Genomic DNA, 27541 nt, shown 5'->3' with positions numbered 1-27541 from the left:
TTTACTTTAGTAAAGGATGGGTGGGGGTAGTGGGTGGGTATATCCACCACTGCAAATATGCTTTCTTGATATTTTTTACTGTGATTTCCTTTTTTTTTTGGGTTTGCCTATATTTTCTTTTTATGTCCTTTCGTTTTATAGGGTAAGTCTTGTAGCGAGATGCATTATTACTCACATATCCCTATTGTGTTGCACCCTCTCCCACATTTGAAAATGAATAAGTGCCTGTAAGTATATAGCATTTTAATGATACTTCTTAAAGAAAAAATATGGTCTGGTGATTTTTGCCTTTAGAGCAGTGAGGAGAAATAGTGCATGTGACTGCATTGATGTGCTTAGTCTGGAAAGGCTCTAAACAATAGTATTAAATGCAGTCTATTTGTGTAAGCAAGGATAAAGCAGCCACAACAAAGTGGAATTGATGTTAGGATCATTGTATCCTCAGTACCCATGAAACCTATTCCAATTTAGAAAGCTAAAAGAGACTTAGTATACAGAAAACCATATGTCACGGATTTTGATAGATTCCATGACCAAAGACTATACAGCACTGTGATTGTATTGCTCATTGAGTGTAAATTCTTTTGGAATGTATTGTTACAAAAATCACAAATGGACATGTATGTTGCTACTGTTTTACAGTCTTGTAAGTTTGCTTCAGAGTCATAAAAAAACTGCACTGCTGTTCTATTCTTTCACCTTTTAAAGTCTGTGCTCCACACCTCATCTTTTGCAGTCTGGCAAAGTTCACTTTGGCTATGTATATGAAATCAGTGCTGTGGGCTGCCTTGGAATCTATTGCTTGCTTAACCTGATGAGTGTAACGGAGGTCTCCTGTGGATGTGTTGCAAGTGTGCTAGGCTACTGCCTTCTGCCTATGGTCCTCCTCTCAAGCAGCGCTGTCATCTTCTCACTGCAGTAAGTGCTTAGAAATCACATGTAGCTTACCTGATTGAAGTTGAAATGTTGCATGTTTTTTTTTTTTTTTGCTAAGAAAAGATACGACCATTATAGGTCTGGCTGTATATGACAGTTTAATTTTGATGTTAATGAGACATGTTCCCCAAGTAAGATAAATGCCTACTTAAAATGGTGCTCTACATAACACATAGAACACAATACATGTAACACAGCCCACTTATGCAGACTTAGAAACAGTCTGCAAAACAGAAGACATGATTATCTAAAGACTGCAAAACAGTTGGCAAATAATACTGCATACAGCCTTAGAAAAAACAATCTCTGAAAGAAATTTGTGAGACAAAAACACTAAAAGCAGGATTATTGTTTGTCAATGAGGCACAAAACACAAATGGGGCTACTGCAAATGTTGCTAGAGTAAACTATACACCCACAAAGTACAATCCAACAGACAGAAGTCTGTGTGTAAAAACGGTGAACTTGGAGAGGTAGGAATAGAATAAGAGCATTTATAGCTATTACTAATGTATACATTTCAAACCATGTGTACAGATATATAACAGATAATTCTGTCATAACAAATACAACATGTCAAAATCTAAATTTAAACAATTTCTATTTGCAGAAAACTGGCTAATTGATAAATAGCATTGCACAATTTATAAGCACCTGTTGTCTGTTACTTAAAATAAAGGAGCACTGTGGTGCACACATGGCCTTCCATGTACAGTTTAGAGTCTTTGGAACATGTTTAAATTATCCAGTCTTACCAGTTGTTTGATGTCACATCCCTCGTGACAACCGAATAAAAATAACCTTATAGCTGTTAATCTTATTTAAAGGTAAAATCTTACAATTGTATATCAAATTATTTTTTGCTGCTGTTAAAAACACTCTATTAGTAATTGATACATCCACTATGAGCATACCTCTTGACTTGTAGCCGTTTAAAATATGTAAAATAGCCCATGGAAATTATGTATGTTTCACCAAAAATCTAGATATTTGGATGTTTAATTACCAAAAAAAAAACAAAAAAAAAATGAATACCAAAAAGCACATAATTCTTCCCATTTCCAGTAGGAATGTGGGACACTAAACAGAACACATTAAAAAAAAGAGTGGCAAAAATGATGGAAAAACATAACTATATTATTAAAGAGAATGTGCCAATTCTGTAGACTTCATAAACTGTATTTGCAAAATTCTACAAAGTCATTTATTTTTGTTTTTGAAAAGACGATGCAAGATGTGTGCCCTGTCTGTTTAAATTATTGGTGCCAGTAGTGTGTTGGCCATGAAGTGTGGTTTTTTTTGTAGTAACACAGACCAATGCAATATGGCTGTATGACAACAGAGGAGTTGGTAGTATGTACACATGATAATGTGTCAGTTAATTTCAAGTATTAGTAACACACACACACACACACACACACACACACACACACACACACACACACACACACACACACACACACACACACTTGTGCAACACATGTGAAATTATAGTGCAAAGTGGAAGGCTACAGCACATGGTGGGATTTCAGGGTTACTTTGTGTACTGCTGTACAACAAAGTGTGTTAAACTGAGGTATGGCCCTGTACAGTGGACAAAAAATCTGTAGTAGAACCATCAGTGCTACTACATGGGAAGATAAGTGATGTTACAGGAAAGTCACCCAAGGGCAGAAGAACTGAACACAGCATTCTGCCATGCTGTCTAAGGGATAATGTTGAGCAGCTTATTACATTTTCATAAGGTATGACAATGCAGTTGGATGGCAAGCACAGTGGGAATCTGTTGATTCATGTCTGGCACAATCCTTTCAAGCTCTAAAATGGTACAACAGTAGCACAGCAGGTTATGCCAAACTGTGCAGTGGACATATATTATCCAAACATGAGGTAATGCCCTCAAATGGCATGCAAAAACAGCTGCATATCACATGCCCACACATGTGGTAAAGCACCCAGCATACAGCACATGGAAAAGTTTCTGCACCCCCTCCATACTTGCCACACAGTGGAAAAGATGGGGACACACACAGTGAGAAGTATGTCAGTTGATCATGCCATATTGTGAATATACCCAACAGTGAAAGTGATCTGTGGCAAGGTATGACCTGAGCTCAGTGGGCAGTATAAGGGACAGTTGTTGTGCATACCTGGCATATATACCATACAGAATATAGATGAAGAAACCATATTACACACACAATAGGTAAGGCCCTGTGGGACCTCAGACAAGTCACATGTATGTCTATATGCATGCGACTACCTCTCAAATTAGACCAACATGAAACAGGTAAACATAACACAGGCATGCAAGGCTGATCTACATTGGATGCCCAGTGTGAATGACATATCCATCATGAAAATAAATACACATAGCTCTTTGGTGGAGTATGGCTGTAGCTACTAGTAGATATGTATACATTTTCAGGGTTCCAGGATACCAAATGCCAACAGCTGTAAGCAGTGATGTAGTTAATGGTATACATGCATGTCCCCACATTAATGTGCTATGCCTGTACAGTGAATGTCACAACATATAACAGTATGTTGCTGCCATGCTGGTTGATATACTACACACACCAACAACATGGAATGGGAGATATCCATGCAGGGAAACACAACAATTTTTACCTGCAGGCACATGAAATATTTATATGAACATATGTTTGTGAAAGAAAGCAGGGTTGGCTATAACATGCAATATAGTGCAGGTGTGTGTATCACACTATATGTAGACATGTGGCATGTCATATGATCACAGCCAGAAAATTGCCTGCCAAACAACTGTGACAGCGTCATCTAGAATAACCATAGTGGAAAATTAAGGGCATGTCTGAGACAGCTGTGATACTATACTGATACATGGCCATACAACACTGGAGACCACAATCAGGGGACTTGCAGTGAGGAAGAAGGTAGCAGAGCAAGTGAATGTGCCTACATCACATGTGTACCATTGCAGATAACATCTCTGAAGTGTTGTGGCACTAGACTCAAATATGTATGCCCAGTAAATGCCATGGGATGTAATATGTTAGGTACACCAACACTAATACTGCATTGTGGCAGCATTACAACAACCAACTACAGCAAACTACTGCAAAGGCTATGCCCTCTTTGTAAGAATAAAAAGATCTGTGACTCGATAAAACCACAACTTAATTGTAAATATAGAATCACTGACTTAGCGCTTTCACCCATAACACTGGGCTTCTTCAGAGTCAGTTACACTCAAAAAAATCAGGACTTTTATGGTCCTAAACAGGCAATCAGCCAATATAAAAAACATCTATTAAAATCAATTATCCAATTAAGCATGTAACCCAGCCCCTGCTGTAAAGAAAAAAAAAACAGCACAAGAAATGCTATTATAAAACCACATCTTAAAACAGAAAAAACAGTTGTAATAAACTGTTTCATGTAAACCCCTTTGGTGAATACTTTGTCCAAGGAAAGTTAAAAGAAATTTAAACATATAATCATCTGTTAAATAAACTGTGATTTGTGTTTCAAAATACTTGCAATAGAAATGTTTTCATTAATGCCTGGTGTTTTTGATCCATCCAGGCACAACTGCCATAGACATTCTCTCATCTCTAGTAAGGTTTTAACATCACCTCCCATGTCTTTTTTGGGTGCCCTGTCAATGACAAAAAATATAAACCATTTGTAGTTGCCTCACTTCTTCAGTGAGAAGTGTGGAAACTACAAAAAGAAACACAAATCCCAGTTTATTTAACAGATGATTATATGTTTAACTTTCTTTTAACTTTCCTTGGACAAAGTATTCACCAAAGGGGTTTACATGAAACAGTTTATTACAGCTATTTTTTCTGTTTTAAGATGTGGTTTTATCATAGCATTTCTTGTGCTGTTTTTTTTTCTTTGCAGCAGGGGCTGGGATAAATGATTAATTGGATAATTGATTTTAATGGATGTTTTTTATATTGGCTGATTGCCTGTTTAGGACTATAAAAGTCCTGAATTTTTTGAGTGTAACTGACTCTGAAGAAGCCCAGTGTTATGGGTAAAAGCACTAAGTCAGTGATTGTACATTTACAATAAAGCTGTGGTTTTATCGAGTCACGGATCTTTTTATTCTTACTAGTGTTCATTCAACTTGGTATGCTCTCTTTGTAGTGTGCTACACATAGCAAATGCCAATGCAAAGTCAAACGTGCTGTGGCAGCATTGACATATACATATGGGACATGAAAGCATTACTGTACTGGTCTATGAAGATGCAAGCAACAGCAACACCTACATACAGCATTACACTGTTATTCACAAACAGCAAGAAAATGATGTGCTGATACATGCATGCAGACTGAGATAGGTGGAGTAGTACATGAGCAATACCTACTACTGAGAGGAACCTTTAAGGCAGTACTGAACATCCATGGCAAGGTCAGAAAAGGCAGAATGGACAAACTGCTGCATCATGTTAGCCATGTTCATTACGATTCCCTGGAATACATCATAGATTGCCAGTTGGTATGATGTCCTTGGGTACTGGTGGTACAGCAGGCTCTGGCTCCTTTGTGTCTTCCTTGATGAGCCATAATGTGGTATCTCACTGACAGGTGAGTTGTCCTCAGATGAAAAAGTCTCTACACAGGTATATATTGTCAGCAGAAAAGGAATGCAGAATCATATGCAGCATACTAGCAGTGCCACTGCATAACTCCACACCACCACTGTAAATGTGATGCACAGTATGGAGTCATAAATAAGGCATGTAAATGGATAATATTAAAAGTTATATGAACACTGTCACATATATGGTCATCAGTGTCAAAGCTCATGCTGGTATACACATTGACTATGACAGCATGCAAGGAAATAATGCTGACATTGTACTGCAGTGCAGTCAGCACATGAGCAGCATTACCATACCAGAGGAATGCCAATGTGGCATGTCAGTATTGCATGCAGGGATATGTTCACACAGTGTAATAGTGATTTTGTGGCATATTTATCCATGGAACACAAAAGCATGCAACTCTGTGACACATGAGAGGTATGTACCACCCACATATGTTGTGAGGTACACATCAAGTGTGGTACAATACATGGCAGTCAGTGATGTGAACCCAAGCAGCATATGATATATGCTGTGTGCACAAATAATGGGGCAGCCTAAGGGGCTATGGTTCCAAGCAGTAACACTGTCTTTGCAGACAGTGCATGGACAGAGAAATATGTTGGACATGCAGGACAACTGTTCATCAGTTGAAGGTGTTTCATAAACCATTGACTTTAATGGTGTAGAATGAACATGAAGGCATCCTTTGATATGCCAAACCAATGCAATGTGTTAGACCTTAGCATGCGGTTGTTAGCATGGTAGTGCATTTGGGCAACACCAGCAGGAAGGACTGTAGGTTCACACAAATGGGAGATGAAGCAGCTGGCTAGCGATGTGAATATGCAACAGCAACTGGCAGCAGATAGCTTATATAGTTATGAACTATGTAGCAGTGGTGTCAGGGGTGGCTACTGTAGGTATTGCATAAAATCAGGTTGCCATCTAAAAATGCACACACAGATTTTCTGTCAAAACAAATATATATCATGTGAAGAAAATAATACCATTCAAAATAGCACTATCACAGTAAGCTATATATATGTAGTGTCACTTGTGTGGCCAAAGGAATGGAGCAGCATTACCAAACATGTGTAGTGTCATCATAGAATGGTCCAGAGGGATAGAGACTCATTACATGCTACATTGCACTAGCCAATAGCACCAACAATGCCTGCAGGTTGATATATGTAGTATGGGGAGGTTTACAGCAAAAATGACAGAAGTATCATGTCACAGCCCTGACACTATCAGTGTGCTTGTTGGCTGTGCCCACACTTGTTACATAATGTAGATTGTGACATGTCTGACAGTAATAGCTGAGGTGTGGTCAGTGCACTAAAATGTTGGTACACAGTGTAAATTGGTATACAGCAAGCATACATGGGATCAAGGTGAAACAGCATATGCATGGTAGACATGAATGACCGCTTTGCATGTCCACAGGAGAGCAGACATCAAATGTTCAGCAGGGCAGTTCCACCATACAGTTCCACATGTGAGCAACCCACTATATTGCACTTTGTCACATATTTAGCCAACTACCGTGACAAGCATGTCCAGCTCCAGCCAGCCACAAAACATTTAGTGGGCACAGACGGGAACATTCATGGCCACATTCAGTGCATAGTTGTAAACCACATGTGCAGATATAGACACAGACACGCATGCACACACACACACACACACACACACACACACACACACACACACACACACACACACACACACACACACACACACACACATTCATGCACACACACACACACACACACACACACACACACACACACACACACACACACACACACACACACACACACAGTACTGAACAAACTACAAACTTGCTGAATGTGAAATGGTATATGGGTTGTGTGCCACATGTATTCCTGACATACAGCACATAGGCAGAGAGATGAAGGCACTGTGTGCTACTGAGTCAGTACTGTGACACCTAACATCATGTATGCCCATTATAGTTTGTGTTATGATAACCCATTGTTATGCCATCCCTCACATAACACAACTAAGCAAATATTAAACAGTGCATACAACACTGCATAGATCTATATCTATCTATCTATATATATATATATATATATATATATATATATATATATATATATATATATCTGTGTGTGTGTGTGTGTGTGTGTGTGTGTGTGTATATATATATATATATATATATCTAGATATATATATATATATATATATATATATATATATATATATACATAGAGAGAGAGAGAGGAGAGATGTATATACATGAGACCAGCACTTCCTGGCATGCACAGGTACTGTTGAGGCATATTCCACAGAAATGTTCTAGTAAACAGAAGGACATTACACAAGCTCCATTTGCACCTGTGGCCATTACAGTTTTGTGGCAGAGGCTCATGTGCATTCACAATGCAGACGCATAGGTTAACATCTCAGCTATAGGTATAGTGACAGATATTTGAAACCTTCATCTGTTGATGGAGTTCATGGCTATATTTTGTTCTGCACAGCCTACTTGGAACAACATTGGCAGGCAGCATAACTGTGGCATGCATCATTCATGCACAATAGCTGTATGAAAATTTATTGTACACCTGGATAGATGTACAAAGCTATATTATCATAATATCAAGGGTAGCGCCTATGTCATATGTAGAGTACACATCAATCTACCAACCAGGGAGCACAGCACATACAGTAAACAGACAGTATATGATAACAGAACCCAACATATATGTGAATATAATATGCATTTAAATTGTGAGGAATGCATGGTACTCATTAATTAGTATCACAGTGGGCACACTCACCTCATAAGGCAATATCTGAAAGATGCTGTCTGTTCACTATAGTATTGGTATGCCTGCTGGTATGCCAAATAATTCCCTAATGAACAGCCTGTCTGGAGAAATTGCCCCTATACACAAAGGCAATATATCCTAGCAATCTTTGATTGTCGTTTTACTGTAATGTTATTCCCAGCTAGTAACTGATCGCACAATGCTGTTAATGTCTTGACTTTGTTCAATGAAAACTTAAAGCAATGCTTCATCAAATCCATGCTGCTCCCTCAGAATGGCAGAAACTTGTCTGGATTCCCTATAGTGTTCTTTCTGAGAGGAATGCCAACATCTTCATAAAACTCACAAAAAAATATTATCTCTTTGTGGACATTTTGATTCAACCATTCAAGGAACACACTTCTTCCTTCTATTGAATGATGCACAACTCAGAATTAGCAGTCTCACATGTTCTTCCTAGGTTGAATGTTTCAAAGTGTTCACCTGCCACAGCACAATCCATGAGTGTGACTGTATTCAGCAATGTGGGGGGGATCCAGAACAGATGTGTATGGGGGGGGCTACTACTAAGAATACATATATGAGAGTAGTCATTCAAAACCACTTAATCCCACTTCTTGACCACTGTAATCTCATTTGTTGCATGCTCTGCATATCTAGAAATTCACATATGAAGGCATGAACACAGAACTGAAGAAAGTAAATTTTATAGAGGACTAAAGACATTAAGGAATTCATAACACTAAGAATGAAGTTTAACCAAAGATGATAATCTGTACTTCTCTTGCTTGCTCTTCTCTTTTCTCCCTATCCAGGATCCTTCCCACATCTATACTACTTAATTCTTGCTTTTCTACATGTTCATATCTTTGAGCATTTTTCCTCCATCATTTTGAGACATCCTAACTGACCAAGACTGCAGTAAATTAACTGAATTAAGCCAGCGGTCTGGGGGCTGCTAGGTCCCTGAAGCCATGGGGATCTAGGTACCCTGAGGTGCATTTCAGAGCTTTTTTTCCAAACTTTTGATCCAGCGGGGGCCTGAATGAACATCATTGCTAAGTAAAGAAATGACTTCTTATTCTCTTTCAAAGAATAAGTAAGTTGTGTCCAAGGCTTAATGCTTAGATCTGACAAGAGTATTATTTCCAAATAAAATGAAAAGACAAATCCTTGTGAGGCTACAATAATCATATCTAGGAACAGTGTCTGTCTCCTCAACCTTCCAAAGAAGGTAGTCTATATGCCTTATATCCTTCTGGTGTTAGATTTGGGTGTACCTCTCTAATGTTAGACTTTGATAAAAGTGAAAACAAATGGCTAATGATATTTCAAGTTGTTCTGTCATACAAACACACTACATGCCTCCACAGCACTCTATCACCCAAAAGGTGGACAATTTCTGATGTCAGAATGGAAGAAAAATGAGTGAACAAATGGCCACAGTGACATATTTCAATCTGTTCTGTCAGATCTACATACACAACATTCCTCCTTACTTCTACCAACAAATGTAGTGTCTATATATGATGTTTGATTGTGAGAAAAGTGAAAAAATAATGATCACATTAATAAATATGAATTTGTTCCTCCTAAACAGTACACTGCTCCTAGATAAACTATAATAACCTTCTGCAAACATGCAAGATATGATTGTGAGTAAAGTTAAAGAAAAAATATCCCACTATCCTGCGCTCTATCACCTGTCCTCACATAAGCTACAGAAATCTGTGCACACCTCTGATCAGGGCTGGTTTAGACTAGATGAAATCCAGAGCAGAGGTTGAGTCCGCACTTGCTGTGGGTGTGGGGGACCACCATTCCCCTAGAAGTTCTGTGATGTATTTTCTGCCCTAATTATTATTCAGAAATACTTGGTAATGTTTTTTCTACAGTGTAGGTCCACAGTCAAAATCATTGATATTATTTTTTTCACATACACACACACACACAGACACACACAGACACACACACACACACACACACACACACACACACACACACACACACACACACACACACACACACACACACACACACACACACATGCAGATGCTGACACTGGCCCTGACAAGTGAGGTCTATCACAAGATGAAGACACACACACACACACACACACACACACACACACACACACACACACACACACACACACACACACATGAGCACGAGCACACACTCATATGCGCATTCAGGTTTACTACTGAAATGTCAGATGGCATTCATGTGAACTGGGAATGGACAAAATCTAATTTCTAGTTCACAGAAGGTTAAACTGCAAATGGTTGGCTCCACAACAGCGAATGGTAGTGTGCATTTGATGTTGTGAGGTCGACGTTATATCTGGAGATGGTGGTACAGTGGGGATTGGGAAACGTACCCATTTCCTCACTGTAGTGTAAGCTTGGAGTTTGTATACATAATTTGCAGGGGGTATGGGGGGTGCAGGGGGGGATTGCCCCCTGTAAAGCATTACTTGGAAGTGACTGGAAGGCAAGGTATGCTGGGTAATGTCGACTTTGTCGAATGGGATGGGTCACCATTACCGGTTTTGTTATTACTGCCTATCCGATGTTTTTATTTTCAGTATTTTTTTTTATGATGTGATCACTCGACAGCATCTGTTTCAGGATTTCATTAGTAAATCCACACTCACATCCACACACAAACCTACAGTGCTTGCTTGCTTACCTACAAGTAAATTGTAGGATAGCAAATTCGACTATGGCATGTTTGGTGAGTGTCTATATGTCAAAGGAAAAATATACTTTAAAAATGATCAAAACACGGTAGATTCAGGTTAAGGCACTTTAATCTTGCAGCAAGGAGACAAAAGCGTGCTAATACAGAGTTTGTCTAACTAGAATCAGGAAATGCAAGTATTTTTATACATTTTCTAATAAGACATTGCCTACCAAGCTGACGTAGTGAATCACAAGTTCTGTCATCATTACTTCACAGTGATTGTTTTTACAATATTCTGCTGGTACCATCAATTTTTGTGAGAAACTTCCTAAGAAAAACAACGTGGCCTTGGCTATCACCGGTTAGATATATGCAATGTTACCATTCAAGGTACTATGGCTAATTCGAGCACAAAGCAAGTATAGATTGCAGTTCATTTCTCTAACAGTCCTTTGTCTATGTTATCTCTAACTTCTGCAGCTGTGTATGTTCTCATACTTCGAACAGAGCTGATTGTTTAAAATCATTACATTTACAGAGTATAGCATTGTTCATTCATTTCTTCCTGACCTAGCAGATAATCACCTGTTTCTCAAGTACATTTCCAAAAGGCATAAACATGAATATTGCTGTGCTAGCAATTACTAAGTCAGAGGGCATCTTGCAAGTTTCAGAAAGCACACTGCAGTTTCAAAAAGCATCTTTTCAGTCTCATATGAAACTCAACTGTATATAAAACAGTGCATATAAAATAGAATGAAAAACGTGTTAACTTATTTAGTTTCTAATTAGCATTAAGCATACACACATTAATACATATTTTTCTGACATTTCCCCCGTTAATACTTTTTAATTCTATTTTCAAAAGAATAAACAGTTTGCTTCTTCTCCTAACCTCTTCCATTCAGGATTTGTAGTTAAGAAAGTCATTTAGTTTAAACTTATGAAAGTGTTTCACATTCTAACAATTCTTCAATTTCAGTACTTTGATACAAAGTCTCAGAAACTGATATATCTATAAATTCTTTGATTAACTTTTTCATGCAGGGAATACCACAACAAATACATGCTCCTAATAGGAGTAATCCCACACAAATGGCAATTAGGATGTTCATTAGGATGGAACCCCACCCCCCAAACAAATTCTGGAAAAAGTCCGTCAGAGGGTTTGGGCCTGGTTTGGTCATAGCCGACACTTGCTGTATCACCTCAAGGTGGTTGTTTATCTCATGTTGATGATCAGGTATATATGCACAGCACTCTTCTTTGATTAAAGCGCACGTACCACCTCTCGCCGCTAGGGTGAAGTCAAGAGCCATTCGGTTCTGGAGCACTACAGTTCTCATAGCATTCAGTTCATCAGTTATCAATTCAAGAGCAGAAAAAGTTGCATTACTCATTACTTCGAGAAGTTTAGACAGTTTTTGCAGTTCCCAAATTGATTTCACTGCGCCATATGCAGGTAATATGCCTGCCCACGATATGACAGCATCACTCAGGTCCATGTGCGTTAGCTTGGTACCCACAGTATGATGGTCTTTCCAGCCCGCCTCGATCTGTCCCACTGGATTTTCAGGCTTCCTGACAGCTTTCTTGGCTACATCTTGGGTATTTCGAATATTTCCCTGAGGCAAAACTGCAGTGTGTCGTATGGCCGGGACCAGGTACCCCAAAAAACAACTGCCGGACCAATTCTCAGGTAACCATTTATATGCTTTCTTACCACACACAAAATAACAATCCTCTACCTTAGTAGTTACTTTGTTACGAAATGGCTGCCCTGCATGAAACATTTTCCTATCTATTACAGATAGTTGTTTAAAAAGTACAGGATTACGTTGCACTTGTTCAATAGTCTTATGCATGGACTCAAGAAATGAGTCATAATTTGAATTACAAGCTGTACCCATTTTGTTTGCTTTGGTATAACATTTGTAATGTACAGTCACATTGCACTTGCTCAAACCCACTTGAATTGTGTCATTCTTATAAAAACATACAATTCCCTTTTGTGTCACAGGCAAATACAGTGCTACCTTATCATATACTTTAATAGCTACGGTGTCATAAATCAAATTTTCCCAGGTCTCATTGACCTCTAGGGGGACTGCAGTCATTAATAACCCCCCGTATGCTGTTGGTATGGCTGTGCAAATCCAGCAGTTCGAAACATTAAAAGTCTCAGCATACACACGTGTAATTGCCTGATAAGTGTTAAAGTTTGGGTGCCAGTCTATGGTCGGCTCATCATGTTTAATCAGTTCAACTTTTGTGGCAGGAAAAAAGAAAGGCCACAACAAAAAGATTAATGTTATCAGTATAGCTACCAGAATAATCATGCAAGTTTTCTGAGGTTGTTCTGCATCTCTGTTTGCTCTATACCTGGTCATTTTGTTCTTGTTGTACAACAGTAACAAGGTTTTTGTCCAGTTCAAAGTTCTTAACCAGTTTACAGTGTGTCAAATGAATCCAGGACGCTCGCTCCGCGATCTTGACTGCAGTGGGTGTCAACAGTAGCACCTGGTATGGCCCTTCCCACTTCGGAGAACTCCAATTTTTTCTCTTCACCACCTTCACCCAGACCCATGCGCCTGGGGCTACTGCTGCTTCCGATGGTCTTGCTTGCTCTTTATCTGAAACAGAATTTAACTGCAAAAGTTTGTTATTCAAAAATCGCCTCATATACCCTGCAAGTGAACTGTCAGCCTCCTGCTCTGCAGGCATGAGAGGTTTCCATTGAAGTGTATAATATGCCCTCCCAAACAGAACTTCAAAAGGAGTTAACCCTTTTGCATTTGGAACAGTTCTCATGCTCAACAGTGCCAGAGGTAAACAGTGCACCCAGTTCTTTTATGAGTCACTAATCAATGTTCTAAGCTTGTTTTTCAAAGCCGCATTATGCCTCTCTTCTAATCCTGCAGATTGGGAATGGTATGCACAATAATTTTTCAGAGAAATCCTGAAATAACGGCTAAGTTGTTGTATAGTTTGATTTACAAAGTGTGCGCCATTGTCACTATAAATCTTTTCTGGTATGCCAAATCTAGGAATAATTTCTTTAACAAGGACTTTTGCAAAAGTAGCTGCATCTGGATTTTTAGTTGGAAAAGCTTCCACCCATTTGGAAAACATATCTATAATGACAAGGCAGTACTTCTTATTTTCGCATTTGTTCAGTTCTATAAAATCCATACAAATAGTATGGAATGGATACAGTGGTATAGGGAAACTCCCTTGCTTAGGTTTCAATGCCCCTTGTGCATGATGCTTGTTACAAACATGGCATGCTGCACAAAAATTTTTTGTGTAGTTTGTAAATCCATATGTCGTAAACACTCGATTCACTAACTGTACCATCCCCCCTGTTGAGACATGGCACTGTCCATGGCTCAACAAAGCTGCATATCTAAACAAGTTAGATGGTAAAATCGGTTTGTTTTCTTTGGAGATGTACAGTCCCTTCTCAAGGATTGCTCCTTGTTTTATCCACTTCTGTTTTTCTGCATTTGTAGTAAGTGTCTGCATTGTTTTTAACATTTCTAAGTCTAAAATCTCAGATGGTAAAAAATATATACACGTAGGAGCAAAACAATGAAGGGGCAAATAAGACTAATGCCCAAAACCAAAGTCCACTGAAATAATCCAATCTTCCAAATAGCTGGTAACAAAAGATTTTATTGACGTAGGTAAGCGCTTTCGCTTGGTTAAGCTTCTTCAGACCTTTACATAAAAATATATGCCTAACAAATATATATACTAAAAAAGGCGCCAAAACCAGATATTTAGAATACCATCTAGTTAATTATAAGCATCACAAACATCTGTTATCAGAAGTTAAAACAACATTATGTTCATATTTGTTCTATAACACCACTATTTAAAATACATTCTCATCATAAGAATTAATTAAAATGTGTGTTAACTGCATTAATCATTATATTAAAGACTCTATATTTTGCTAGAATGCATATTCTTAAATAGACAAGTAATGTATATACATATCAAAACTTTAAAAGTGCAGATTTATGCATATATATTAATGCAAATATAAATTCAAACATTGTTTAAATTTCAGCTTGTATTATAAAAAATTACTCTACATGAAATATCTAAACATACTTTCTAAACAATTAAAGATCTCCCTTATATTCACCAGCTAATTGTTGACTATAGTCAAAAAGGGCTATAAAAATATATATAGGATATTAGAGACATTCATCATTCAAAAAGTGGACATATAAAGCCTTTCATGAAATATAAATAAATTCTTACTTATGTTTCAAACTTCTCTGTTTTAATAAGGGTTTCAGAGGTACTTTGCCATTTAATCCTGGCAACCTGTCGGCTCTAAGTTTAATTATCCACTGTGTTTCCCTAGCTTCAGTGAAGTTAATGATATCACCTCTTCTATGTGTGGTGTTTATTTCTTCTAAGATCCTAAATACAAAGGAATGATTTATGTCAGTGTCATGGACATGTTTTGCCAAGGCATTCTTTATGTTAACTGTCCTAATGTGATATGTGTGTTCCTGAATCCTGTCCCTAAGACAGCGATTCGTTTTGCCCACATAGAATGCCGGACAAAGCCTGCAGGATGCTAAATAGACTACATTTTTCGTCATACAATTACCATGGGCCTTCATACTAAAATCACCTAGTCCTGAGGGATGTGTAAATACTAATTCTTTCGAAATATAAGAGCAGAAATTACACGAATTGCAAGGTTCTGTGTAGAAACCATCTATGCCTTTTTCTTGAGATTCGCTTGGGGTAGCACAAAAGGCTTTTCAAGTTCTTCTTGTTCTTATAGATGAACTTGGTTTATCCCAGCTATTTCCCTGATCTTTGGGTCAACTGATAAAATAGGCCAGTGTTTGGTATAAATGTCTTTTATTCGACCTATGTCTTTGGTGTAATATACAGGAAACTTAATGCCTTGAACGGTACTACATAGTTTCTCAGTGATTCTTGTATCATCATTACTCTGATTTTCTTTTCCCATTAAATTAGTGGAGAAGTATGGTTTAGCCTTTGTATCTCTTAATACTGGCATCTCATCTGTAATCAACTGATAGTCACTCTCATTGTAACATCTCTCATTCAACATCTCTTTTAATTCACCCAGATCTTTCTCATAGGCAGCATCCACTGGTGTATACCTGGAGATACGTATAGCCTGCCCTCTCACTAAATTCTTGTATACATGACCAGGATGCATACTATGCCTATGTAGGAGTGTATTTTTATAACATGGTTTACGGTATAGTCCTGTGTTAATCATACCATTTGGCAACTTCTCCACATATATATCTAAAAATGGAATACACTGATGAGACCAATCAAAGGTGAAATTCAAGAAATCTATATATGTATTCATCTCTCTCATAAATGTCTCCAGTTGTGTGGATGTACCTCTCCAGATGAGGAAGAGGTCATCCACAAACCGTCTATAAAACAAGACATGTTCCCTATATAGTGTACTTTGAAACAGAAACCTATTCTCCCATTCTGCCATTACCAGTGGATGCTGCCTATGAGAAAGATCTGGGTGAATTAAAAGAGATGTTGAATGAGAGATGTTACAATGAGAGTGACTATCAGTTGATTACAGATGAGATGCCAGTATTAAGAGATACAAAGGCTAAACCATACTTCTCCACTAATTTAATGGGAAAAGAAAATCAGAGTAATGATGATACAAGAATCACTGAGAAACTATGCAGTACCGTTCAAGGCATTAAGTTTCCGGTATATTACACGAAAGACATAGGTCGAATAAAAGACATTTATACTAAACACTGGCATATTTTATCAGTTGACCCAAAGATCAGGGAAATAGCTGGGGATAAACCGAAGTTCATCTATAAGAACAAGAAGAACTTGAAAAGCCTTTTGTGCTACCCCAAGCCGAATCTCAAGAAAAAAGGCATAGATGGTTTCTACACAGAACCTTGCAATTCGTGTAATTTCTGCTCTTATATTTCGAAAGAATTAGTATTTACACATCCCTCAGGACTAGGTGATTTTAGTATGAAGGCCCATGGTAATTGTATGACGAAAAATGTAGTCTATTTAGCATCCTGCAGGCTTTGTCCGGCATTCTATAAGCAAACGAATCGCTGTCTTAGGGACAGGATTCGGGAACACACATATCACATTAGGACAGTTAACATAAAGAATGCCTTGGCAAAACATGTCCATGACACTGACATAAATCATTCCTTTGTATTTAGGATCTTAGAAGAAATAAACACCACACATAGAAGAGGTGATATCATTAACTTCACTGAAGCTAGGGAAACACAGTGGATAATTAAACTTAGAGCCGACAGGTTGCCAGGATTAAATGGCAAAGTACCTCTGAAACCCTTATTAAAACAGAGAAGTTTGAAACATAAGTAAGAATTTATTTATATTTCATGAAAGGCTTTATATGTCCACTTTTGAATGATGAATGTCTCTAATATCCTATATATATTTTTATAGCCCTTTGACTATAGTCAACAATTAGCTGGTGAATATAAGGAGATCTTTAATTGTTTAGAAAGTATGTTTAGATATTTCATGTAGAGTAATTTTTTATAATACAAGCTGAAATTTAAACAATGTTTGAATTTATATTTGCATTAATATATATGCATAAATCTGCACTTTTAAAGTTTTGATATGTATATACATTACTTGTCTATTTAAGAATATGCATTCTAGCAAAATATAGAGTCTTTAATATAATGATTAATGCAGTTAACACACATTTTTAATTAATTCTTATGATGAGAATGTATTTTTAAATAGTGGTGTTATAGAACAAATATGAATATAATGTTGTTTTTAACTTCTGATAACAGATGTTTGTGATGCTTATAATTAACTAGATGGGCGTATTCTAAATATCTGGTTTTGGCCTTTTTAGTATATATATTTGTTAGGCATATATTTTATGTAAAGGTCTGAAGAAGCTTAACCAAGCTTACCTACGTCAATAAAATCTTTTGTTACCAGCTATTTGGAAGATTGGATCATTTCAGTGGACTTTGGTTTTGGGCATTAGTCTTATTTGCCCCTTCATTGTTTTGCTCCTACGTGTATATTTTTTACTATCTTTATCTGCTGCTGTTCACTGAGGAGCATTAACTTTCAGCGGAGGATACTATTCATTTTTATTGATTTACGGCTTTGTTTTTCCGCTTTAAGGCATGATGGAAGGGGCACAGCACTCTATTGAGCTACCTTACAATATTCGAAACAACCAGGAAATGCCAGTTCCGTCACGTCCGGTAATCGACCGTTTGGCGGATTGTTTGAGGATGGACTCAAACCCTTTAGCAGCGTTCTGTGAAGCGGATAGTATGGAGAATACTGAGAATGGTCCGACATACGATAGAGAGAGACTACGCTTAGATACCGAGAAAATGGAACTGGACTTAATCAAGCTTAAACAGCTGCAAACACAGAGGCAGCATTTTGAAATTTGTATACAACGTGGTTTGGTTCCAAGGGGATTGCGGGTGCTAAAAATGCCCACTACAGGCACCGCATATCCAGAACTTTTGTATGAATGGCAAAAGCTGAATATTGAGGTAAGCCTCAATTATATGAGGTTACTTAATAGATTTTTTAGTCCTATTGAAGACACGCTAAGGCAGGATATACAACAACAGCGTGTAGAAATATACGCGAAATATCCTGCAGTAGTTGTTGATGAAGCTTGCAATGTATTGTTGGACAATGTCGTACAGTTTGAAAAACGAGTTCTAAACCAGAAGAGAACAAAATTATTGAGAGACAGTAATGATTTTAAAATGGGCCATATTTTCACCTGGCCCAGAGGGATAGTAAATATGAATATTAATACCACTACAGAAGCAGTTATTACTTCTGGTGTGGGTAAACAGGCTAATAGTGTTAATAAAAGAAATGTCAATAATATTGATATTAATACCAATGGAAATGTTCCAAATGTGACATCTAATGCTCTGAATGATGTATTAAGTGATGAAGCTATTGTTACTAATAATTATGAGAACAATGATTTATGTGATGTTGATGTGATTAATAGTAATGCTGTAGTAGAAAAGGTCAAATCCATCCCATTACAACCAGAGGTAGTTGTTAGGAGGAAAACTTCAAATGTAGCTGTACTTAAGATTAATGAGGATATTTGTACAGAGAACAGTCATGTTATTAATACTAAGGAGGTGAACTCCGTACAGGGATTCAATAGTAACAACCCTTTTCCCATCAGAACTTTGGTGAGAGAAGGCAGGACGCCTCTGTCAGCAGAGGCGCCAAAACGGAAGATTTCTATAGAGAGACAGTCCAACAGGAATTTAAAGAAAATGTGGCAAGGGAGAAATACAACTTAGTTGTGAATTTGTCAAGTCAAGAATTGAGTGAGGAAGAGACACTCATTTTATCTAAAGGATTATCCTTTATTCCAACTACTTACAGTTGTTATGAAGAAACTCTCAGAGATTTCAAATTATTTATTAGAAATTTATCTCTGAAGATAGCGTTTGATGGGGGAAATACTGTTTCTCAACCATCTTTCAGGAAACCGAGCACATATATACCAATGATACATCCCCTAGTTGCTGCATACAGTAAGTTAGTGGAGGACGATCTATATAAAACAAAGGAATATCTGATTAAGAATCGTAAGTCTAAGTACAACTTGAGTTTTAAACAGCGGACAGTTTTAAATCAACTCGCCATAGGCAGGATATAGTCATCCGTCCTGTAGACAAGGGAGGTGGGATAGTTGTATTTGACTGTCATCGATATGAACAAGATATGCTGAGAATGTTATCAGATTCCAAATTTTATGAAGCAATCAATGATGAAAGAGTAGATAAGATTATCATGGATATTAAAAATAAGTTGAATCATTTATTTATAGAAGGTATCATAGATCAGTCCTTGTTTGATTTTCTATTAGTGCAACATCCCTTGTTACCCGTCATACAGGGACTTCCCAAATTACATAAACATCCCACGCAGCCACCTATGAGACCGATAGTGGCAGGTAGGGGATGGTCTACAGAACCCTGTCGATTTATATAGAAAGTAAGATGAGACCTCTAGTAGACTTGAATTCACATATACTTAAAGACACCAAGCAGTTCTTGTTGGACCTCTATAGATATGTAGGTACATCTTTTGATACAGGAGATGTTTTATTTGCTACTGTGGATGTGCAGTCACTCTTCACCATGATACCGAATAGAGCGGGTATTGATATGGTGAGGAATTTTCTGAGTAGTTCTGGTATGGTTGACTGTACAGAATTACTGATGGACTTATTGGAGATAGTGTTAGAATCAAACATATTTTGTTTTCAGGACAGAACCTTTCTCCAGAGAGATGGCGTGGCTATGGGCACTTCTTGTGCCAATAGCTCGCCAATCTCGTGAATGGCAGAATGGGAGAATAGGTTTCTGTTTCAAAGTACACTATATAGGGAACATGTCTTGTTTTATAGACGGTTTGTGGATGACCTCTTCCTCATCTGGAGAGGTACATCCACACAACTGGAGACATTTATGAGAGAGATGAATACATATATAGATTTCTTGAATTTCACCTTTGATTGGTCTCATCAGTGTATTCCATTTTTAGATATATATGTGGAGAAGTTGCCAAATGGTATGATTAACACAGGACTATACCGTAAACCATGTTATAAAAATACACTCCTACATAGGCATAGTATGCATCCTGGTCATGTATACAAGAATTTAGTGAGAGGGCAGGCTATACGTATCTCCAGGTATACACCAGTGGATGCTGCCTATGAGAAAGATCTGGGTGAATTAAAAGAGATGTTGAATGAGAGATGTTACAATGAGAGTGACTATCAGTTGATTACAGATGAGATGCCAGTATTAAGAGATACAAAGGCTAAACCATACTTCTCCACTAATTTAATGGGAAAAGAAAATCAGAGTAATGATGATACAAGAATCACTGAGAAACTATGCAGTACCGTTCAAGGCATTAAGTTTCCGGTATATTACACCAAAGACATAGGTCGAATAAAAGACATTTATACTAAACACTGGCATATTTTATCAGTTGACCCAAAGATCAGGGAAATAGCTGGGGATAAACCGGTTCATCTATAAGAACAAGAAGAACTTGAAAAGCCTTTTGTGCTACCCCAAGCAATCTCAAGAAAAAGGCATAGATGGTTTCTACACAGAACCTTGCAATTCGTGTAATTTCTGCTCTTATATTTCGAAGAATTAGTATTTACACATCCCTCAGGACTAGGTGATTTTAGTATGAAGGCCCATGGTAATTGTATGACGAAAAATGTAGTCTATTTAGCATCCTGCAGGCTTTGTCCGGCATTCTATGTGGGCAAACAGATCTGTCTTAGGGACAGGATTCGAACACACATATCACATTAGGACAGTTAACATAAAGAATGCCTTGGCAAAACATGTCCATGACACTGACATAAATCATTCCTTTGTATTTAGGATCTTAGAAGAAATAAACACCACACATAGAAGAGGTGATATCATTAACTTCACTGAAGCTAGGGAAACACAGTGGATAATTAAACTTAGAGCCGACAGGTTGCCAGGATTAAATGGCAAAGTACCTCTGAAACCCTTATTAAAACAGAGAAGTTTGAAACATAAGTAAGAATTTATTTATATTTCATGAAAGGCTTTATATGTCCACTTTTGAATGATGAATGTCTCTAATATCCTATATATATTTTATAGCCCTTTTGACTATAGTCAACAATTAGCTGGTGAATATAAGGGAGATCTTTAATTGTTTAGAAAGTATGTTTAGATATTTCATGTAGAGTAATTTTTATAATACAAGCTGAAATTTAAACAATGTTTGAATTTATATTTGCATTAATATATATGCATAAATCTGCATTTTTAAAGTTTTGATATGTATATACATTACTTGTCTATTTAAGAATATGCATTCTAGCAAAATATAGAGTCTTTAATATAATGATTAATGCAGTTAACACACATTTTTAATTAATTCTTATGATGAGAATGTATTTTTAAATAGTGGTGTTATAGAACAAATATGAACATAATGTTGTTTTTAACTTCTGATAACAGATGTTTGTGATGCTTTATAATTAACTAGATGGGCGATTCTAAATATCTGGTTTTGGCCTTTTTTAGTATATATATTTGTTAGGCATATATTTTTATGTAAAGGTCTGAAGAAGCTTAACCAAGCGAAAGCGCTTACCTACGTCAATAAAATCTTTTGTTACCAGCTATTTGGAAGATTGGATCATTTCAGTGGACTTTGGTTTTGGGCATTAGTCTTATTTGCCCCTTCATTGTTTTGCTCCTACGTGTATATATTTTTTACTATCTTTATCTGTTGCTGTTCACTGAGGAGCATTAACTTTCAGCGGAGGATACTATTCATTTTTATAAAATCTCAGATGGTTGTAATTCCTCACTCAAAAGAAAAACTTCTGAAGCTGAAGCTGGTTGTTTTGCAGCTGTATCAGCCCTCGCATTACCTTTTGAAATTCTATCCTGTTACTTGGTATGAGCTACGCATTTGCAAATAGCTACTTTTTGAGGTAACTGAATAGAGTCTAATAGATCTAAAATAAATTGCACATGGTTAATTAGTTTACCAGTAGATGTTATCATTCCTCTATTTTTCCACTGCTGCGCAAAAACATGTACAGTAGAAAAAGCATACTGACTGTCAGTAAAAATGTTTACTTTTTTACCTTTTGCTAAGGTACATGCCCTTGTCAAGGCAATCAATTCTGCTGCTTGTGCAGATAAGTTGTGTGGTAAAGACTTTGCTTCTAAAATCTCGGTATCAGAAACTACTGCATACCCCACTAGATTCTGTCCTGTAGGACCCTTTTTGCCTGCACGAGCCGTCCACATAGTATGTCACCTCGGCATCATCCAAGGGAACATCTGTAAGGTCTTTTCTAGGTAGTGTCTTTTGCTCAATCTCCTGCAGGCAACAGTGTGGTTTGCCATCTGCAGGGGTTGGGAGCAAGGTTGACGGATTCAAAGTTGTGCATCGTTCAATTGTCATATGAGGTTGGCTCAACAGTATAGTCATACAGGAAAGATGTCTAGCAGGCGAAAGATATGCTACTTTTTCTTCCAGTAAAATAATCGCGACTGCACGAGGCACTCTCAATGTGAGAGGGTGGAACAATACTACTGAGGCTGAAGCCTGCACTGCCATTGCAGCTGCGACTACTGCTTGTACACAGTGGGGCAAGGATCGCGCCACTGGGTCTAGCTGTGATGAATAGTAAGCTATGGGGTGTTGTTTGTCCCCATGCTGTTGTGTTAACACTGATGTCATATAACCTTGCTTACAGTCTACAGTTTGGAAACATCGCTTATGATAGTTTGGTAATCCTAAAACTAAGGAAGAAGCTATCAGTTGTTTCAGTTTGCAGAAAGCTGATTTTGCTTCTGGTGTCCACTGTAATAAATCTTGTGCTGCCATCGGCTTTTTGAATATCAAGTTAGTCAGCAGAGCAGATTCCAAAGCATAGTTTGGAATCCAACTCTGACAAAAGTTAGTAGTACCCAGGAAGAACATCATTTCCTTCTTGGTAGTTGGTTTAGGTGCTTGTAATATTGCTGTTTTTCTGTCTTCATCTAATATTCTGCCTTCTTTGGATATTACATATCCCAGGTATTTGACCTGTTTTTTCCAAAGTTGCAGTTTGTTTTTGTTTACCTTGTGTCCTTGAGTGGCTAAAAATCATAATAATGCTATGGTATCCTCTCTGCATTCTTGATGGGTGGGGGCTGCCAGCAGAATGTCGTCTACATAAAGTAAAATCTGACTGCCTTTCGGGGGATAAATCCCGCCAGGTTACTTGCCATTTCTTGTGCGAATATTGTTGGGCTTTCACAATATCCCTGTGGTAGTCTCATATATGTATACCGTTTCCCCTGAAATGTAAATGCAAACAAATATTGGCTGTCAGGGTCTATTGGTATTGAGAAAAATGCATTGCTAATATCTACTCAGAAAAATACTTCTGTTGAGGTTTCAAAGGCTTTACCAGAAAGGCTCATCCAGACTCTGCTACACTTTGCTGTGAAGGAAAGGTTAGTTTGCTGTTATTTTTTGTATTTCTGTATTGCCTTTCTATATTTTGAATACTGTAGTTTGTTTTCTTTACCTTGTGTTTTGCTTGCATTCTGTTTAACAGCATATTAAAACTTCAAAAGAGACCACAGCTCTCTCTGTTCTGAGTCAGGCAGAAATAAGAACTGATTAATTAAGGACTCATTCATAAGACAGAAAAGGTCACTTAAGGTTAATCACTTGTTAACAGAGGGGGTGGAGCTAGGAACTAAAATTTCTATTTAAGGAGTAAACTAAAACATTTCAGAGCTTTAACAGAAAGCCTCATCCAGACTCTGCTACACTTTGCTGTGAAGGAAAGGTTAGTTTGCTGTTATTTTTTGTATTTCTGTATTGCCTTTCTATATTTTGAATACTGTAGTTTGTTTTCTTTACCTTGTGTTTTGCTTGCATTCTGTTTAACAGCATATTAAAACTTCAAAAGAGACCACAGCTCTCTCTGTTCTGAGTCAGGCAGAATTTTTCCCCTCCCGCCCACCCATTTAAGTTGTCTTGTTAAATACCACTGTCTTTCTAGTTGCCCACCTCTTATGTTAATCTGACCATATATCTCATTTCTCTCTACTTTCACTGGCTTATGTGAGTAATCACAAAACCATCACTTTTGAAATCCCACCCCTTCAATTATTTAAATTTATTGGCCATCCTACAGTATTTCATAGTACCAAAATACAAAAGTAACCACCCCTTTCAGTCCATCTTGCTGTTTTAAAAATAGTAACTCTCCACTAAACCTTAACTTTTTAAACAGGTAAAACTCAAGTTACCTACTTTCATATCTAACTTCTCTAGTGCACACTGCAGAGTGCATTCTTTTCAGTCTTACCTTTAAGCATCCCTGTTACTAGCACTTTCTCTAATACCTAAAGATCATCTCTACTTGACTCCAAGTAGACTTTTCTCTATCTGTTAAACCTAGCACTTGCTCCTACAGTACTTATTACCTTGATACGGCACTCTTATAGATAGCACCCCAAAAAGGCAAACCCCCATTTCTCGTCACCACGTCCCCCGAATCTCTTTTAAAGTTTTTTGTCTAGTCCTTCTAGCATGTCGAGGGATCAGTTGCTAGTGTCCTCTCCTGCTCAGCTGGTGAACCTGGGAATACTGAGGCAATGTTACAATTGCCTCATGTACACAGACAACCCTCTCCTCCTCCCACAAAACACAAATACATGCGAGAGATGCAACTATACGGCCAAACTGGAGGCTGAGCTCTCTCAACATAGGACTGGCAAGACCAGTCAGGAGGAGAAGGTTACCACACACACTATAGACCCAGTCTCACATAGTACCATCACAACCTCAAATCATACACATAAACACACAAAGACATACTCGGCTCTGATCAAAAATCTACCAAAACAGCAGAGGCCACCAAAGCAGACACCCAAACAACCACCACCTCAGAACACAACACCTGCAACACATAGACCTCACAGTCAGAGTGTCAAACAGTCACAGCCCTTAAGGCCAAACACAATGCCAGACACACTAGTCATTGGTGACTCCATAGTCAGACACACTGACGCCCCGCTCACCAGACTGAGTAAGGAGAAGGTCACAGTAAGCTGCCTGTCGGGCGCTAGAATCCGCCACATAACGCAAGCACTCAGGTCTCTCAACAGCAGGTACAAATATGACTCAGTCATTGTCCACGCTGGTGTAAACGACCTGAGACGCACCTCCTTGGACTACATGAAAAGAGACATTGAGGAGCTCTCTGATTATGTAGCCCAGGCAGGTATGACCCTGACCTTGAGCAGTATCCTACCTTCACCAAGAATGATGCCACAATACAGAGATAAGATGATCAGCTTTAACAATTGGCTTAAACTCTGGTGTCATTCAAAGGGGATCCAATGTCTGTCTGCCTGGGATGACATGCTGGACAAGCCACGCTGCTTCGCAAGGGACGGCTTGCACCTGTCACCCTGGGATTCCGGATATTGGCAAAGGCTCTTGCCACCCCATAGTGCCTTTTTTAGGCAAGGCTCAAATTCTAAACCTACCACCCTAGAACACAAAAAGGAAAAACTAAGGGTAATGCTGCTCAATGCCAGAAGTCTAAATCTCAAAATGCACGCACTCGAGGCCCTTCTCAGTATGGAGAACATCGATGTCTGTGCAGTGACAGAAACCTGGTTCAAGGCTCCTGAGAGCACCCCAGCACTATCAGGTTTTACCTCTTATCATGCGTTCCGCCCCAAAATCCGGACAATACCAAGAAAGGAGGGGGTATCCATATTCATCAAAGACACCCACACCTCAAGACTGGTGGCAACGCATCGATGCATAGGAGACCATCCAGGTGCAATTAACCATAGGCAAGACTGCTCTGCAAATTGTAGCATGTTACAGGCCACCTCACAAACTCAGGAACCTCACATGGCCTTCCTGAAAACACTAGAGGGGATAAATGTATCACCAAACACCATCATACTAGGTGACTTCAATTACCCTAATATAGACTGGGAACACTACTCAAGCCCAAACACCCTAGCCCAAATGTTCCTGGAATTCATAAACTCAAATGCCATGGAACAACTAGTCACCATCCCCACAAGAGGAGAAAACATACTTGATCTCATCATCACGAACATGGGAGCACAATGTTCAACACCGAAGTATACCCCTCACTGGTGAGATCAGATCACAACTAATCTCGCTGGAGGTCCTCATCCCACCCCACCTGAAATAAAAAGACCACAGTAAAGAACTTCTCGAAGCCGACTTCACACTTCTAAAGACTAGTGTGGTCTCCTTTAAGGCCCCGAGCCGACGGAAAACAGTACTCAAGCCGCTGAATCACTTACAAATGCCTTCTACCAGCACCTGCACGACTGCATGGATAAGGCAATCCCAAGCAAAACAAAGACTCTTTGTACCAAAGGCAAGCGTCCACTCTGGTGGACCCCAGCCATAAACAAACTCTACAACAAAAGGAGGAAGCTACTACAAGATAGAGCAAAATCCTTAAAAGGTAAGACACCCTTGATCACTATAAGTAAAAAACTAAGAGCTCTCATAAAATCATCCAAAGCAAATTTTGAGAGAAAAATAGCTAAAGACTCAAAAGACAATCATAAGGCCTTCTTTAGCTATGTTAGAAACCTGGGAGGAAACTCCCAGATATGCTCAGAACTAGTTCAAAATGATGTGAAGATTACTGATCCTACAGACATTGCCAACATACTGGCTGACAGGTTCAGTGCAAACTTCTCCCCTCCCCAAAAGGAGAGATATCTATACCAAGCGATTGCAGCCCCCAAACATCTCCAACGCCCAAGTGAGAACTGCTCTCTCCAAAGCAAAAACACAGCATCCATGGGACCTGATGGTGTCCCCGGCTGTGTGCTCCACAAACTCAACGAGGAATTAAACCCACAGCTAG

The 27541-nt window shown here is 38.3% G+C and overlaps 1 protein-coding gene across 2 annotated transcripts in view; it reads left to right on the top strand.

Moving 5' to 3' along the window:
• YIPF7 (Yip1 domain family member 7) overlaps positions 1-27541 on the top strand; it is a 355884-nt gene that overhangs the window by 311649 nt on the left and 16694 nt on the right. For both annotated transcript variants that reach the window (XM_044061395.1, XM_044061396.1), the window contains exon 5: positions 737-918. In XM_044061395.1, the coding sequence (XP_043917330.1) occupies positions 737-918 (182 nt within the window). The remainder of the gene's footprint in view (positions 1-736; positions 919-27541) is intronic.

The sequence above is a fragment of the Protopterus annectens genome, chromosome 2.part0 (genome assembly GCF_019279795.1).
Source record: "Protopterus annectens isolate FY-2018-M chromosome 2.part0, PAN1.0, whole genome shotgun sequence".
NCBI classification, from domain to species: domain Eukaryota; kingdom Metazoa; phylum Chordata; order Ceratodontiformes; family Protopteridae; genus Protopterus; species Protopterus annectens.
This window is presented reverse-complemented; position numbering and strand designations above follow the sequence as displayed.